We start from the raw sequence: 18,191 nt of genomic DNA on the forward strand, positions 1-18,191 counted from the left end.
TAAATGACCCCATTGTAGAAACTACACCCCTCAAGTTACTTAAAACCGATTTTACAAACTTAGTTACCCCTTTAGGCATTCCACAAGTATTAAAGGAAAATGGAGATAAAAATTTAAAATTTCACTTTTTTTGGCAGATTTTCCATTTTAATCCAATTTTTTCTTTAACACATCGATGGTTAAAAGCCAAACAAAACTAAATATTTATTACCCAGATTCTGCGGTTTACAGAAACACCCCACATGTGGTCATAAACTGCTGTATGGGCACACAGCAGGGCGCAGAAGAAAAGAAATTCCACATGGTTTTTATATGCCATGTCCCATTTGAAGCCCCCCTGATGCACCCTTACAGTAGAAACTCCCAAGAAGTGATCCCATTTTGGAAACTAGGGGATAAGGTGCCAGTTTTATTGGTACTATTTTTGGCTACAAATAATTTTTTGATCATTCATTATAACACTTTATGGGGCAAGGTGACCAAAAAATTTGTTGTTTTAGCACAGTTTTTATTTATTTTTACAGCGTTCACCAGAGGGGTTCGGTCAAGTGCCTTTTTTATAGAGCAGATTATTACCGACTAGGCGATACCTAAAATGTATACTTTCTTATTTATTTAAGTTTTACACACTAATAGCATTTTTGAAAAAAAAAAATTGTTTTATTGTGTCCATGTTCTGAGAGCTATAGTTTTTTTATTCTTTGAGAGATTTTCTTATGTAGGAGCTCATTTTTTGCGGGATGAGGTGACGATTTTATTGGCACAATTTTTTGGGACATACGCCTTTTTGATCACTTGGTGTTGCACTTTTTGTGATGTAAGGTGACAAAAATTGCTTGATGTGTTGCTTGATATTTTTATAGAGCTGTTTTTTACGGACGCGGCAATACCTAATATGTATACTTTGTTTTATTTATGTCACTTTAACACAATAGCATTTTTTAAACCAAAAAAATGTTTGTGTCAACATGTTCTAACAGCTATAGTTTTTTTAATTAATTTTTTTAGAGAATTTCTTATGTAGGGGCTCATTTTTTGCGGCATGAGGTGACAGTTTTATTGGTACCATTTTGTGGGACATACGCCTTTTTGATCACTTGGTGTTGCACTTTTTGTGATGTAAGGTGACAAAAATAGTTTTTTTTTGACAGTTATTTTAATTTTTTTTAATGTTTATCGGACTGGGTCGATTATGTGATATATTTATAGAGCCGACCGTCACGGACGCGGCAATTCCAAATATGTCTATTTTATTAAATTTTTTCTAATTTGTATTATTTTTTTTAATTCCTTACTTGGGGAATTTTAATTTCTTTTTACATGTGAAACATTTTTTTTATTTTAGTTTTTTAACACTTAATTTTTATTTTATTTATTTTTTACACTTTTCGTCCCCCATAAGGTCATACAAGACCTCTGGGGGACATTTACTTCACCTATTCTTTTTTTTTTCAATGTTGAGTTCTCCTGTAACTGGGGCTGACATTGTAGCCCCAGTTACAGGAGAAATACACCCCCACACAGAGGCTGTATAGCACAATACAGCGCTGAACAGCCTCAGTGCAGGGCTGATCAAGGTCTCTGAAAGACCTCATACAGCTCCTGCACTCTCCGGTCCCGGCGGTCACATGACCGCCGGGCCGGAACAGGAAGCGCATAGCGGTGAGCGCTGTGTATGCAGCGATCCAGAAGCCAGGGACACCTGGGCACTGTCTCTGCCTTCTCTAAGGGTTGCCCTGCTGTCACTGACAGCGGGCAACCTGATCAGCAGCTGCACGATTAGCGTGCAGCTGCAGTTTCTGAACGGACTTTCTGGAACGTCCATTCAGAAATAGAGAACCACCTCCCGGACGTTTATAGTCAACGTGCGGACGGGAGGTGGTTAAAAGGTGAAACTAACATATGAGATAGACTCATTACATGCAAAGTGAGATATTTCAGTATATTGATTGATTGATATTTCAAGCCTTTATTTGTTATGATTTGGATGATTATGGCTTTCCACTTATGAAACCCCAAAGTCTCAATTTTGAGGCACCCTTTGCTCAGGTGTTATGGATTATTAGCTGACTAGAGTGTGACACTTTGCGCCTAGAATATTGAACCTTTTCACAAAATTCAAATTTTAAGTTGCAATACTGAAATCAATGAACTTTTGCACGATATTCTAATTTTTAGTGTTTCACCTGTATTATGATTACTGTAGTAATATTATTATTACTATATTAACATACTTTCAAGACTCTTGGTGTGTCAGTGATTCAACAAATAACCCATTTAATAGTATGTGAAGGTTAATTGGATAGTCTCACAAAGACGACCTCTGATCGTACGCTCTACAATGACCATTGCCCATGGCTTTTCCCCAGCAAAATCAGTTGTTTGCTAGGATCAGGGCCTAGGACAGTCTGCAACAGCTGTGTTTTGAAAGCAGTTGTTCATCATGAGACAACCCTTTAAAAAGAGTCTATCAACAGTTTTGACCATGTTAAACGGTTGACAGCAATAGGTAGTGGATAGGGAGAGCAGTACAAACAGTGGGGCCTTGATCATAAAAAATAGTGTGAATATAAATTTTTATTTTGCTCCTTAAGTGCACTGGAGGCGGAGCTTCATTGTGAAGTGAACTGTATTGTTTCTTCACAGTCCATCTCCTCTGCTCTGTGTGTCAGCCTTAGCATCCAACTAGGAGCTAGGAGACCACTACAGCTGTGAAGCAGCACAGTGCAGACAACAGAGGGCACTTCACAGTGAAGCTCTGCTTCTAGTGCACTTAAAGAGGACCTTTCACTAGTTTAAAAACTAAAAACTAACTATATCAGTGGGCAGAGCAGCACCCAGGGGTCCCCCTGCACTTACTAGTATGTCTGGGCGCCTCTCCGTTCGCCCTGTATAGGCTCCGGTGTCTGCAGCTCCCTACTCTTGTACTGGGAGTCCAGCTCATAGCCTGGACTCCCAGGCTATGAGCTGTGCGCTACGATTGGCCAGCGCTGCAGCAAGGGACAACCCTAATACAAAAACTCTGCCCAGTACAACAGAGGGAGCTGCAGACACCGGAGCCTATACCGGGCGAATGGAGCGGCGCCCAGACATACTAGTAAGTGCAGGGGGACCCCTGGGGCGCCACTCTGCCCACTGATATAGTTAGTTTTTAGTTTTTACACTAGTGAAAAGTCCTCTTTAACTCCTTAAGGTGAAATAGGGCTGAGTCCTTAAAGACCCGGCCATTTTTTGCAAATCTGACCAATGTCACTTTAAGTGGTGATAACTTTAAAACGCTTTGACTTATCCAGGCCATTCGGAGATAGTTTTTTTTGTCACAGATTGTACTTCATGAAACTGGTAAAATGAAGTAAAAAAAAATTATTTTTATTTATAATAAAATACCAAATTTTAGTTAAAATCTTTGGTATTTTATTGCAAACTTCCAAGTTTTAATTTCTCTACTTCTATAATACATAGTAATACCTCCAAAAATAGTTATTACTTTACATTCCCCATATGTCTACTTCATGTTTGGATCATTTTGGGAATGATATTTTATTTTTTGGGGTTGTTACAAGGCTTAAAAGTTTAGAAGCAAATCTTGAAATTTTTCTGAAATTTTCAAAAACCCAATTTTTAGGGACCAGTTCAGGTCTGAAGTCACTTTGTGAGGCTTATATATGAGAAACCACCCAAAAATGACCCCATTCTAGAAACTACACCCCTCAAGGTATACAAAACTGATTTTTCAAATATCGTTAACCCTTTAGGTGTTCCACAAGAGTTAATGGCAAATGGAGATACAATTTCAGAATTTCAATTTTTTGGCAAATTTTCCATTTTAACCTATTTTTTCCAGTAACAAAGCAAGGGTTAACAGCCAAACAAAATGCTATATTTATTGCCCCGATTCTGTCGTTTGCAGAAACACCCCATATGTGGCTGTAAACTACTGTGCGGGCAACACAGTAGGGCGTAGAGGTAAAGGTGCGCCATGTGGTTTTTGGAAGGAAGATTTTGCTGGACTGGTTTATTTACACCATGTCCCATTTGAAGCCCCCCTGATGCACCCCTAGAGTAGAAACTCCATAAAAGTGACCCCATTTTGGAAACTACGGGATAAGGTGGCAGTTTTGTTGGGACTTTTTTTAGGGTACATATCATTTTTGTTTTATCTACAGTTGCAAGAAACAGTATGCGAACCCTTTGGAATTATATGGATTTCTGCACAAATTGGTCAGAAAATGTGATCTGATCTTCATCTAAGTCACAACAATAGACCATCACAGTCTGCTTAAACTAATAGCACACAAAGAATTAAATGTTACCATGTTTTTATTGAACACACCATGTAAACATTTACAGTGCAGGTGGAGAAGGTATGTGAACCCTTGGATTTAATAACTGGTTGAACCTCCTTTGGCAGCAATAACTTCAACCAAATGTTTCCTGTAGTTGCAGATCAGACTTGCACAACGGTCAGGAGTAATTCTTGACCATTCTACTTTACAGATCTGTTTCAGTTCAGCAATATTCTTGGGATGTCTGGTGTGAATCGCTTTCTTGAGGTCATTGCACAGCATCTCAATCGGGTTGAGGTCAGGACTCTGACTGAGCCACTCCAGAAGGTGTATTTTCTTCTGTTTAAGCCATTCTGTTGTTGATTTACTTCTATTCTTTGGGTCGTTGTCCTGTTGCAACACCCATCTTCTATTGAGCTTCAGCTGGTGGACAGATGGCCCTAAGTTCTCCTGCAAAATGTCTTGATAAACTTGGGAATTCATTTTTCCTTCGATGATGGCAATCCGTCCAAGCCCTGGCACAGCAAAGCAGCCCCAAACCATGATGCCCCCACCACCATACTTCACAGTTGGGTTGAGGTTTTGATGTTGGTGTGCTGTGCCTCTTTTTCTCCACACATAGTGTTGTGTGTTTCTTCCAAACAACTCAACTTTGGTTTCATCTGTCCACAGAATATTTTGCCAGTACTGCTGTGGAACATCCAGGTGCTCTTGTGCAAACTGTAAAAGTGCAGCAATGTTTTTTCTGGACAGCAGTGGCTTCTTCTGTGGTATCCTCCTATGAAATCCATTCTTGTTTAGTGTTTTACGTATCGTAGATTCGCTAACAGGGATGTTAGCATATGCCAGAGACTTTTGTAAGTCTTTAGCTGACACTCTAGGATTCTTATTCACATCATTGAGCAGTCTGCGCTGTGCTCTTGCAGTCCTCTTTACAGGACGGCCACTCCTAGGGAGAGTAGCAGCAGTGCTTAACTTTCTCCATTTATAGACAATTTGTCTTACCGTGGACTGATGAACAGCAAGGCTTTTGGAGATACTTTTATAACCCTTTCCAGCTTCATGCAAGTCAACAATTCTTAATCGTAGGTCTTCTGAGAGCTCTTTTGTGCGAGGCATCATTCTCATCAGGCAATGCTTCTTGTGAAAAACAAACCCAGAACTGGTGTGTTTTTTTATAGGTAGGGCTGTTGTCACCGCCAGCTTTCTTAGAAGGTTTGGCAGACGTTCTTCTGTACCTTGCATGATGTTCTTGGTTTTGGTTTCACTTTGTCATCTCCTTTCCTTCTCCCAGCTGTCACCTATTTACACTAATTGCCTCCCTTTATATTCCCTCCCATACTGCCTCACTTTGCGGTTTATACTACTTCCTGGATTGTGTTCACTGCTGGAGGCTGCTACTGCTGATTCCTCAGATAAGTCTTTTTCCTTTGTGTGTTTACTTGCTGGCTTGATTGTAGGTGACCCTGACTCCGTCCGTATTAAGTGCAGGGAGCCGGTGGTCGTGTCCCCTCACTATTATAGGGTTTTCAGGTGTCACACAGTCTAGGTACGAGGGCATGCAATCGTCTACCATAAAGACTTTTGCATGGGCATAGCAGTCAGGGAGAGCTCTAGGAGTTTTATAGGGCTCACCCATATGCTCCTTAGTTTGGGATCAAGCCAGTCGGATGTTTATTTATAACTTCCAGTTTTCTGCAACACCATCCGTGACATTATAAACCGCCATAACCGTCTTAAGCATGGATCCGGTTTCAGCCTTGTTTGACCACATGCAAGGTCTTTTGCTGGAGGTAGCAGATCTCCGTAAAACTGTGTCAGTTTCAGGTGACCGGTTCTGCTGGCGTTCATGGTTTGTTCCGAGCCTAAGATCTCGCTTCCGGATACGTTCTCCGGGGGTAGTGAGAATTTTGTTCGCTTTAGAGAGGATTGCAAACTCCATTTTCGCCTACTTCCCCATTTCTCTGGTGATGAGGAGCAGAGGGTGGGGATCATCATCTCGCTGCTCAGGGATAACGCTCAGTCTTGGGCCTTTTCGCTGCTGGTGGGGGCACGGCCCCTCCGATCGGTGGATGAATTTTTTGTAGCCCTGGTGCAGATATATGATGACCCGGATCATATTGCTCTGGCTGAATCTAAACTGCGTCTTTTATGCCAGGGTAAACAGTCCGCAGAGATATATTGTTCTGAATTTCGGAGATGGGCAGCTGATACTGGTTGGAACGATGCTGCACTCCGAAGTCAGTTTTGCCTTGGTCTTGCGGAGGGATTGAAAGATGCATTTGCTTTTCATGAGATACCTGCCTCGTTGGAGTCTGCCATGTCTCTAGCTGTTCGTATTGACAGGCGTCTTAGAGAGAGAGGAGAGACCACTCCTTCCTGTCATATTCAGTCCAAGGTCAGTGGGGCGGTCTCATTCAGTGCGCAGGGGCCTCAGTCTCTCTCAATCCCCTCTGAGCAGGAGGCCATGCAGCTGGGTTTGCTTGCCTCTGATAGTAGAGGATTCAGCTCTCAGAGGAGGGTTTGTTTCTGTTGTGGGGGTATAAATCATTTGGCTAATGTTTGCCCCTCTAGGAGATTCAGGGAGTTTTCTGAGGGTAATAAAGAAACAAAAATAAAAAACCCTCTAAAAACTTTCCATTTGCCATTATTGGCAAGGTTGATGCGGAAATTGAAGGTTTGCCGTTTGCTTGTAGTTCCCGTTTTGTCCTACCTGCCAGGGTGGCGCTAGATTGCAAGAACATGGTTTGTGAGATTTTTGTAGATAGTGAAGCAGCTGTCAATCTCATTGATAATCAATTTGCTATAACACATGGTTTCCAGGTATGCACTTTGGAAAAGGATATACCTGTTTTTGCTATCGATTCCGCTCCACTTTCTCAAAAATCATTAAAAGGCATAGTTCACAATATCCGTTTGACTGTGGGTGATGCTCATGTTGAGGATATGTCATGTTTCATCCTAAACGGATTACCTACTCCTCTAGTGTTGGGGCTACCCTGGCTCACTAAACATAACCGCACCATTGATTGGCAAGCAAGGCAAATAAATGGTTGGAGTGACTTTTGCAGAGAGAATTGCCTCACGGCGTCTCTTTCAGAGGTTTCTACCAAGACTGTACCATCTTTTCTCTCTGAATTTTTGGATGTGTTTTCCGAGAGTGGTGTCCCGGAGCTGCCCCCTCACCGGGAGTACGATTGCTCTATTAATCTCATCCCAGGCGCCAAGCTGCCAAAATCACGTTTATACAATCTCTCCCAACCTGAAAGAGTCGCTATGCGTACTTATATCTCTGAGAGCCTGAGAAAGGGACACATCCGACCCTCGAAGTCACCTGTTGCCACTGTTTTGTTTTTTTTTTGTTAAAAAAAAAAGTTGGTTCTTTAAGACCTTGTCTGGATTTCAGGGAGCTGAACTGTATCACAATTCGTGACCCATATTCGCTTCCTCTGATCCCGGACCTGTTTAACCAGATTGTTGGGGCTAAAGTTTTTTCTAAGTTGGATTTAAGAGGGGCATATAACCTAGTCAGGGTCAGGGAAGGGGACAAATGGAAGACGGGCTTCAATCCCCTCTGAGGGTCATTTCGAGAATTTCTTTATGCCCTTTGGTTTGATGAATGCTCCGGCCGTCTTCCAACAATTTGTGAACAGCATTTTTTATCATTTAATAGGGAAATTTGTACTGGTGTATCTAGATGACATTTTGATTTTTTTCTCCTGATTTCAAAACTCATAGGGACCACCTACGTCAGGTCTTGCTCATTCTGCGGGAGAATAAATTGTACGCTAAACTGGAAAAATTTGTGTGTGCGGTTCCGGAGATTCAATTTCTTGGTTTTCTTCTCTCCGCTTCTGGTTTTCGCATGGACCCTGAGAAGGTCCGCGCTGTGCTTGATTGGGAGCTTCCTGAGAATCAGAAGGCGCTGATGCAGTTTTGGGGTTTTGCCAATTATTACAGAAAGTTCATTTTGAATTATTCCTCTGTTGTTAAGCCACTCACTGATATGACTAAAAAGGGGTTAGATTTTTCCTCCTGGTCGGTAGATGCGCTTAAGGCCTTTTCTAGTATCAAAGAGAGTTTTGCTTCCGCTACCATTTTGGTACAACCTGATGTCTCTCTACCTTTTATTGTTGAGTTGGACGCTTCTGAGGTGGGTGTGGGTGCGGTCTTATATCAGGGTCCCTCTCCTGCCAAATGGCGACCGTGTGCCTTTTTCTCAAGGAAACTCTCCTCCGCAGAGAGAAATTACGATGTGGGAGATAGGGAGTTGTTGGCCATCAAATTAGCTTTTGAGGAATGGCGCCATTGGCTAGAGGGAGCCAGACACCCTATTACCGTGTTTACCGACCATAAGAATCTGGCCTACTTGGAATCAGCCAAGCGTCTGAACCCGAGACAGGCCAGATGGTCTTTATTCTTTTCTAGGTTTAATTTTGTTGTCACGTTCCGCCCTGGGGTTTAAAATGTGAAGGCTGATGCCCTGTCACGTTGTTTTCCAGGAGGGGGGAACTTTGAAGACCCGGATCCCATTTTGGCTGAAGGGGTGTTCGTCTCTGCTCTTTATCCTGATTTGGAGGCAGATGTTCAGGCAGCCCAGGCAGAGGCTCCTGATCTTTGTCCTCCTGGGAGGTTGTTTGTGCCTCTCGCTTTACGACACAAGGTTTTTAAGGAGCACCACAATACTGTCCTTGCTGGGCACCCGGGGAGTAGAGCCACAATGGATCTCATTGCTCGAAGATTCTGGTGGCCGGCTCTTCGTAAGACGGTTGAGGGTTTTGTGGCAGCCTGCGAGACCTGCGCTCGTGCCAAGGTCCCTCATTCACGGCCATCGGGTTCTCTCCTCCCGTTACCCATTCCTTCCCGTCCTTGGACGCATCTGTCCATGGACTTCATCACAGACCTGCCTCGTTCCTCGCGGAAGACTGTGATTCTGGTAGTAGTGGACCGTTTTAGTAAAATGGCTTATTTCATTCCCTTTCCTGGGTTACCCAATGCTAAGACGCGCAAGCATTTGTTGATCACATTGTCAAATTGCATGGCATTCCTTCAGACATCGTTTCTGATAGGGGCACACAATTTGTTTCCAGATTCTGGAAGGCCTTCTGTTCTCGCTTTTGGGTTCGGTTGTCGTTCTCTTCTGCTTTTCACCCGCAGTAGAATGGTCAGACCGAACGCGTCAATCAGAATCTGGACACATATCTGCGCTATTTTGTGGCAGAGAATCAGGAGGATTGGTGTTCTTTTTTGTCTGAGTTTGCTTTTAATAACCATCGCCAGGAGTTCTCTGATAAGTCACCATTTTTTGGTGCATATGGGTTTCATCTGCAGTTTGGGACATTCTCTGGAGAGGGGTCTTCTGGTTTACCTGATGAGGAGAGATTTTCCTCATCTTTGTCATTTACTTGGCAAAAGATTCGGGGTAATCTGAAGAGGATGAGTGAGAGATATAAGCGTGTGGCGGATAAGAGACGTGTGCCTGGTCCAGACCTGAATGTGGGTGATTTGGTGTGGTTGTCTACAAAGAATATCAAACTGAAGGTTCCCTCCTGGAAGTTGGGTCCTAAGTTTATCGGGCCTTACAAGATCTTGTCCGTCATCAATCCCGTTGCCTTCCGTCTTGATCTTCCTCAGACTTGGAAGATCCATAATGTTTTTCACAGGTCCCTATTTAAACCTTATGTCCAACCCACTGTACTCTCCTCTTTGCCTCCTCCTCCGATTGTTGTTGATGGTAATCTTGAATTTCAGGTCTCTAGGATTGTGGATTGTCGCATTATCCGCGGTTCTCTCCATTACCTCATTCATTGGGAAGGTTATGGTCCTGAGGAGAGGATGTGGGTCCCAGTGGCAGACATTAAGGACACTCGTCTCATCAGGGCTTTCCATAGGTCCCATCCTGAGAAGGTGGGCTCTGAGTGTCCGGAGTCCACCCGTAGAGGGAGGGGTACTGTCGCCGCCAGCTCTTTGAGAAGCTCTGGCAGACGTTCTTCTGTACCTCTTGCATTATGTTCTTTGTTTTGGTTTCACTTTGTCATCTCCTTTCCTTCTCCCAGCTGTCGCCTATTTACACTAATTGCCTCCCTTTATATTCCCTCCCATACTGCCTCACTTTGCGATTTATACTACTTCCTGGATTGTGTTCACTGCTGGAGGCTGCTACTGCTGATTCCTCAGATAAGTCTTTTTCCTTTGTGTGTTTCCTTGCTGGCTTGATTCTACGTGACCCTGATTCCGTCCGTATTAAATGCAGGGAGCCGGTGGTCGTGTCCCCTCACTATTATAAGGTTTTCAGGTGTCACACAGTCTAGGTACGAAGGCATGCAATCGTCTACCATAAAGACCTTTGCAAGGGCATAGCAGTCAGGGAGAGCTCTAGGGGTTTTATAGGGCTCACCCATATGCTCCTTAGTTTGGGATCAAGCCAGTCGGATGTTTATTTATAACTTCGTTTTCTGCAACACCATCCATGACAGCCGTCTTTAACAAGGGGCAAAAGGGGCAGCTGCCCCGGACCCAGTTGCTCCTGGGGGGCCCAAGGCAGCTGCCTCTTGAGACCTGCTAGCCACTGCCCTGGGTGTCAGGCTTTCAGCTACACAGGGGGTGCTGCCATGCCTGCCTGCCTGCCGGCACTCCAGGCAGCGTACTGTGAGAGCTGTGATTCTCTAGGACCTTACATGACATCATCACCATGTGACCAGTAACCTAGCAATATTACTGGTCACATGGCTATGAGGTCATCAAGGTCCTACCAGGAGTGTTGCTGTAGAAGTTTGCCTTAACTGTGAAGATTACATCAGAAAAAGGTGACAGGGGCTGTTATGCTAATATACTGTAAACTACTGTATACTGTGGGGGCCTGTATACTGTGGGGGACTGTATACTGTGGGTGCTGTATATTGTGGAGCGCTATACTGCTGTACTGTATACTGTGGGTGCTGTATATTGTGGAGTGCTATACTGCTGTACTGTATAGTGTGGGGTGCTGTATAGTGTGGGGTTCTGTATAATGTGGGGTGCTGTATAGTGTGGAGTGTTATACTGCTGTACTGTATAGTGTGGGGGGCTGTATACTGTGGGTGCTGTATATTGTGGAGGGCTTTACTGCTGTACTGTATAGTGTGGGCGGCAGTATACTGTGGGGGGCTGTATACTGTATACTGTGGGTGCTGTATATTGTGGAGTGCTATACTGCTGTTCTGTATAGTGTGGGGGCTGTATACTGTGGGTGCTGCATATTGTGGAGTGCTATACTGCTGTACTGTATACTGTGGGGGCTGTATACTGTGGGCGACTGTATACTGTGGGTGCTGTATATCGTGGAGTGCTATACTGCTGTACTGTATAGTGTGGGGTGCTGTATCGTGTATAGTTTGGGGTGCTGTATACGGTGAGGTGCTATACTGCTCTACTGTATACTGTGAGGTGTATACTGTGGGGTGCTGTATACTGTGGGCTGCTATACTGCTCTACTATATACTGTGGGGTACTGTAGAGGGTGGGGTGCTATACTGCATACTGTGTGGTGCTGTATACTATAGGGTGCTATACTGCGTGGTGCTGTATACTATAGGGTGCTATACTGCATACTGTGGGGTGCTGGGGTGCACTGTAACACTAGGGTGAGCCGAGCCCTGGTCTCCTTCCTGCAGAGCGGTGCCCACTTCCAGCCTGAGCCCAGAGCACTGATCCTGAGCCGCTGGAGTCTTTAGAACTGGAAGTATTAACAGTCATTCACTGTACTCTACCAGATGTGATTTTTTTGTGTGTGTGTTGTGGCGGAGGGCGTGATTGCCTGCTAAGGTGTGGGAAGGCTGGATCCAGGGGGCCCAAGTAAATTTTTGCCCAGGGTCCAATCAATATTAAAGACGGCCCTGTTTATAGGGCAGGGCAGCTGTAACCAACATCTCCAATCTCATCTCATTGATTGGACTCCAGTTGGCTGACACCTCACTCCAATTAGCTCTTGGAGATGTCATTAGTCTAGGGGTTCACATACTTTTTCCACCTACCCTTTGAATGTTTACATGGTATGTTCAATAAAAACATGGTAACATTTAATTATTTGTATGATATTAGTTTAAGCAGACTGTGATTGTCTATTGTTGTGACTTAGATGAAGATCAGATCACATTTTATGACCAATTTGTGCAGAAATCCATATCATTCCAAAGGGTTCACATACTTTTTCTTGCAACTGTATATAACATTTTTGTGAGGCAAGGTTACCAGAAATAGAAATTGTGAAATTTCATTTCCATTTGCCAATAACTCTTGTGGAACACCTAAAGGGTTAACAACGTTTGTAAAATCTGTTTTGGATACCTTGAGGGGTATAGTTTCTTAGATGGGGTCGCTTCTATGGAGTTTTTACTCTAGGGGTGCATCAGGGGGGCTTCAAATGGGACATGGTGCTAAAAAAAAAAAAAGGCCATCAAAATCTGCCTTCCAGAAACCATACTGCGTTCCTTTCCTTCTGCGCCCTGCCGTTTGGTCATACAGCAGTTTACGACCACATATGGGGTGTTTCTGTAAACAGCAGTATGAGGGTAATAAATATTAAGTTTTGTTTGGCTGTTAACCCTTACTTTGTTATTGGATAAAAACTGATTAAAATGGAAAATTTGGCCAAAAATTGCTTTTTTGGCACAATTTTTCTTAATTTTTACAGTGTTCATCTGGGTTGGGGGGGTATTTTTATAGAGCAGATTCTTACGGACGCGGTGATACCTAATATGTCTACTTTTTTTTTTATGTTTTACACTATATTATCTTTTTATAAACAAAAAAAACAAAAACATTTTTGTATCTCCATAGTTTTTATTTTTTTTATTTTAGCTGATTATCTTAGGTAGGGGCTCATTTTTTGCGGGATGAGACGACTGTTTTATTGGCACTATTTTGGTGGGCATATGACTTTTTGATCGCTTGCTAATACAATTTTTGTGATGTAAGGTGACAAAAAAAAACTTTTTTATCTGAGGGGTTAGGGGGGAGTAATTTTTATAGAGCAGATTATTACGGATGCGGTGATACCTAATATGTCTACTTTTTTTTATTTATTTTTTTAGTTTTACTAAATAATATTTTTGGAATTCTTTTTTTTTTTTTGTGTCTCAAGTCTGAGAACCATAGTTTTTTTTATCCTATTGTCAGTGGCTAAATTGGGATATAAATTTAGTACTCCATGGAAGTGGGGTACTCCCTGAAGCAACCAATAATGCAGAGGCCCGGATGATCGGGGCACGTGTCACATTGAGTAGTCCTTCCGTATCCCCCTCCTGTGACACACTCTGCACTTTTTTTGGGGTCCGTCCCTTCTTTCCAGTATGAGGGACCACACCTGGAAAGTGTTGGCCAGGGACGATCCGGGTGCCTTCAGTTCCCGAGGTACTCCGACCTGCTCTTTCCCGGTCAGAAAAGATCAGGGCCTTGAGGACTGCCTCATAGAACTGAAGGAATCTCCCTGTGTTGCCAGCGCTCCGGGACAGCACAAAAGAGTTGTACAAGGCAACCTGTACCAAGTTGACCGCTACTTTTTTGTACCATGCCCGGGTTTTGCGCATGGCGTATTATGGCTTGAGGACTTGATCAGAGAGATCAACTTTTCCCATATACTGATTGTAGTCGACGATACAATCGGGCTTGAGGACCGTTTCCGCGGTACCTCGCACAGGGACAATGCCGTTACCATAAATTGTGGACAGTACAAGGACATCCCTCTTGTCCTTATATCTGACCAACAGCAGGTTTCCAATGGTAAGGGCACGGGTCTCCCCCTTGGGATAGGTACCTGGAGGGGGTAGGTAGGGAGGCCGCGTTGATTTTTCCGCACGATCCCACAAGCGGACGTGGATCTGGCAGCGAGGGACTGGAACAATGGGATACTAGTTTAAAAGTTATCCACGTACAGGTGGTAACCCTTATCTAGAAGTGGGTGCATAAGGTTCCACACAAGTTTCCTGCTAACGCCCAGAGTGGGGGGACATTCTGGGGGTTGAATACGGGAATCTCGCCCCTCGTACTCACGAAACTTGTATCTGTACCCTGAGGTACTCTCACAAAGTTTGTACAGCTTCACGCCATACCTCGCCCGCTTAGAGGGAACATACTGGCGGAAAAGGAGTTTCCCCTTGAACGCAATGAGAGACTCATCAACCGCGACCTCCCTTCCAGGTACATAGGCCTGGTACAAATTTGGCCCCAAAGTGATCGATGACCGGCCTGATTTTGTATAGGCGGTCATAGGCAGGATCACCTTGGGGGGGAACATGCTGCATTATCTGAATAATGCAGGCATTTCCGGATGGCCTCAAACCGGGGCCGTACTGTAAAGTGGGGCCTGGTAGAGGACGTCCCCACTCCAGTAATGCCTGACACTAGGTTTCTTGACTAGGCTCATATGCAGCACCAGGCCCCAAAATGTCCTCATCTCGGCTGCACTGACCGGAGTCCAGCCACCGGGCCTAGCCAAAAAGGAGCCCGGGTGTTGAGCAACAAACTGTTGGGCGTACAGGTTTGTTTGCTCCACCATTAGATTTACAAAGTGGTCACTGAAAAAAAGACTAAAAAAGTCGTATTCAGTGAAGCCCACTGTGGAAATCTGGATTCCTGGTTGGCCTAAAAAATCAGGAATCACGGGCTCATAACGCTCTGGGGTATACCAGACAAGTTCACCGGCAGGGGGCTCCGCTGGATTTAACTGGTGGGCCGGAAAACTAGTACGAGCCCCAGAGCTGCTCGTACTAGAGTGGGCCACAGGGTCCCTAGCATGGCGGTCCCCTTGCTCCACCTGGCGGCGTCTTCGCCGCCTTGGGGGCTCATCATCATCGCTAGATGAGGAGGAGGATGCGGATGACAACAGGAAAGTGGGGTCGTCCTCACTAGGACTCTCGGACTCTGAGGCAAGCTGGGCGTATGCCTCCTCGGCCGAGAACATCCGGCAGGCTATAGGGGAGTGTATGTATGCGTGGGTGCATGTAAACCATCCAAAGTTGATCATCGGTGGGGTGTGCGATGCGCTAACAGTAGCCGGACGCTAAGAGTGCCAGCCACAGTCAGCGTACGCACAAAAAAAAACTGCCTGCACCCCAAAAAAGTTGTGGGGGGAGAGGAGGGGTGGGCAGGGGTGCAAGCTGCAGCATCCCTGGGGGGTCTAGGGTCGCACACAGCTGCGTTGTAGACCCCAGACACCCAATTTAGGGTGATGCAACCAAAACTGTTTTTTTCTTGTTTTTTTCTTGTTTTTTTCTTCAACTAACTTTCCCTAAATATCCCTGCCTAATCTAACTTGTCCCTAGCCTTTCCCTAAATACCTGGTGGTACTGGGGGTGCTGGGGCACAGATTGGGTGCTGGCTGGATCCTGGACTCTGAACAGATAAGGGGTGCTGGCTCTGAGACACGTGCAGCGCTCCTTTCTCCTCGTGCTCCAGACTGAAAAGGAGGAGGAGAGTAGTGCTGCGATGATTTGAACCTCCCACCCGCCCAGCCGACCAATGAGAGCGATCCTGAGAGGTGATATCACCATCACTTCTCAGGATCTAAGGATGGTGATTGGTGGTGTATTATCACACCACTGATTACCATCCTGTTCCGGGTTATCGGGTCCCCAGAGACCCGAATAACCCGGAAACGCAGTAAACCGCAGGTCTGAATTGACCTGCGGTTTGCTGCAATCGCCTACACGGGGCTCGCAATTAGCCAAGGTGCCTGCTCAATGATTTGAGCAGGCACTGAGTTCCGATCACCGCCCGCTTAGCGGCAGTGATCGGAAATACGTAGGACGTACCGGTACGTCCTGTGTGCTTAAGGATCGGGAAATCAGGGCGTACCGGTACGCCCTATGTCCGGATCAGGTTAAGGAACAGAATCTGACAGAATACAAGCTCATATTCACTTGAAACAATAGGTCTGCCATGGCAACATGTTCTCTTTTATGTCTTTTATAACTTGCTTTGTTACATAATCTCTCTGATGTGATATTAATTTGAGTCTGTGAACAAAATTACACATTAAACTTTAGTTGTTTCTAAAATTTGAGTAGGTCAGTGGTCCTGCTCTTGTTCACCGACCCAATACTTCCAAAATAGTTACTTTTACATATGCTGCTTGATGAATGACTTTCCAAAGTCATTCAACTACCTACCACCTTAAACATCTTTAGGGCTCCTGTATATAATAAGTACGGTAGTTATGATTACAGCACTGCAGTAGCAGCCATTTGATGGCCATGAGGGTTGGAGATAAATTAGGTGGAGGGGCAGATTTGATTTTGTCTTGCATATTTTACGTTTTAGGCAGTATTGAAGTTCGTATTTTTGTTTTATAATCCCACATTCTCATAGTATATGATTTGATTTTGTTATGTTTTTCAGGTGTGACTCACAATATTCCCTTACTTCGGGAAGTTATTACTCACCCTCGTTTTATTAAAGGAGACATCACTACAAAATTTCTCCCTGAAGTTTATCCTGATGGATTTAAAGGTTTGTCTTTTCAATTGCAGGTTCATTATGTACAGACTTGAGTTACTGATTTTGCCATTCGATTAGATCTATTATTTTTTATTACCTTCTTTTGCAACATTTAAAGCGATTTTTCAGGCAGGATTATGGTCATTTTGAATTAGCTCCGTAGCATGTGGTACCTTCAGTGATATTTCAGTCCCTAGCTTGTTTACTTCTGGCCAGGGTACGTCAGGACCACATGTGCTACTGCAGCCAGTGACCGGCCTCAGCAGTGAACTGTCCCCAAGCGACACATTCCCTAGCAGTGATGCACTACTTTGGCATGTCGCCAAAACTGAACTAAACAGAATGCACTAGAATGCATTCCGTTTGGTTGCATCCCCATCGCAGACAGAATAACGCTGCAAGCAGCGGTTTCCGTTCATGATGTGGTGCGGAGCAAGACGGAGCCACCATGACTCACAATGTAAGTCAAGGGGGACGGATCCGTCCCCTATTGACTTTCAATGGTGTTCATGACGGATCCGTCATGGCTATTTTAAATATAATACAACTGGATCCATTCATAATGGATGCAGACGGTTGTATTATCGTGACAGAAGCTGACTGATCCAGCAAAAACGCTGGTGTGAAAGTAGCGTTAATGAGAAGTTTATTTGTTCTGAAATTTCAAGAATGTTAACTTAAGTAATATAAATAATCAATAAATGGGAATACATAAGAAAAGTAAGTATGTAGAATAAAATAACACTGGGCAAATGAAGAGTGATGCCCTATACACTGTGCACAGTACTGTTTTTCTGTGCAATTATGCCTATGCTCTATTCTACAGAGATGACGGTTCACGTCAGGCCATGTAAACTGTACTCTAATGCCACACCACTGATCCACTGCTTCCATTTATATTTTCTGACATTCTGGGATTAAGCATATATCTGTAATTTAAAGAAAAACAAAGAAAAGCAAAAATCTTAACACAGAAACTTTTTTTGTCCTTAAGCTTAAAGGTTACCATGTGTCATTTCTGTATAAAGTACGCTTTTGATTATGGTAAGCTTTCCTAATATTAATTTCAAGGGACATGGAAGGAACCAGAGGTCATTGATTTTTGCATTCCATTCCTGACCTGCTGCTGCATGTAGAGCCTAACACAAGCCTGTTCTTGGTTTATATACACTGTACAAAGTGCCATTTAGGCGCCAAGCCATTAAGCAAAAGCAGCCACTTTCTTGTTTGATTTTTTTTTTTTTGTGTGCGGAGATGCATAAAATCTCTATTTACAGTACATTTATTTCACTCTTCTACCTATTGGATACCGTACATAATTTTTCAGCAGGCTTTTTTCTGTAGAAAATGTATTTAAAGGTTATTTATAGCATTTAAGTAATCCTATCTAAAAAGTTTGCTTTCTTTTCTTTAAATCAGATTTTGCAAAAA

At 43.9% G+C, this 18,191-nt stretch overlaps 1 protein-coding gene across 1 annotated transcript in view; it reads left to right on the forward strand.

The window, feature by feature from the left end:
- Nucleotides 1-18,191, forward strand: part of PCCA (propionyl-CoA carboxylase subunit alpha) — a 557,269-nt gene that overhangs the window by 299,866 nt on the left and 239,212 nt on the right. The window contains exon 17 of the mRNA XM_040425257.1: nt 16,662-16,772. Coding sequence (XP_040281191.1) covers nt 16,662-16,772 — 111 coding nt within the window. The remainder of the gene's footprint in view (nt 1-16,661; nt 16,773-18,191) is intronic.

Source organism: Bufo bufo, chromosome 3 (genome assembly GCF_905171765.1).
Source record: "Bufo bufo chromosome 3, aBufBuf1.1, whole genome shotgun sequence".
Lineage (NCBI taxonomy): Eukaryota > Metazoa > Chordata > Amphibia > Anura > Bufonidae > Bufo > Bufo bufo.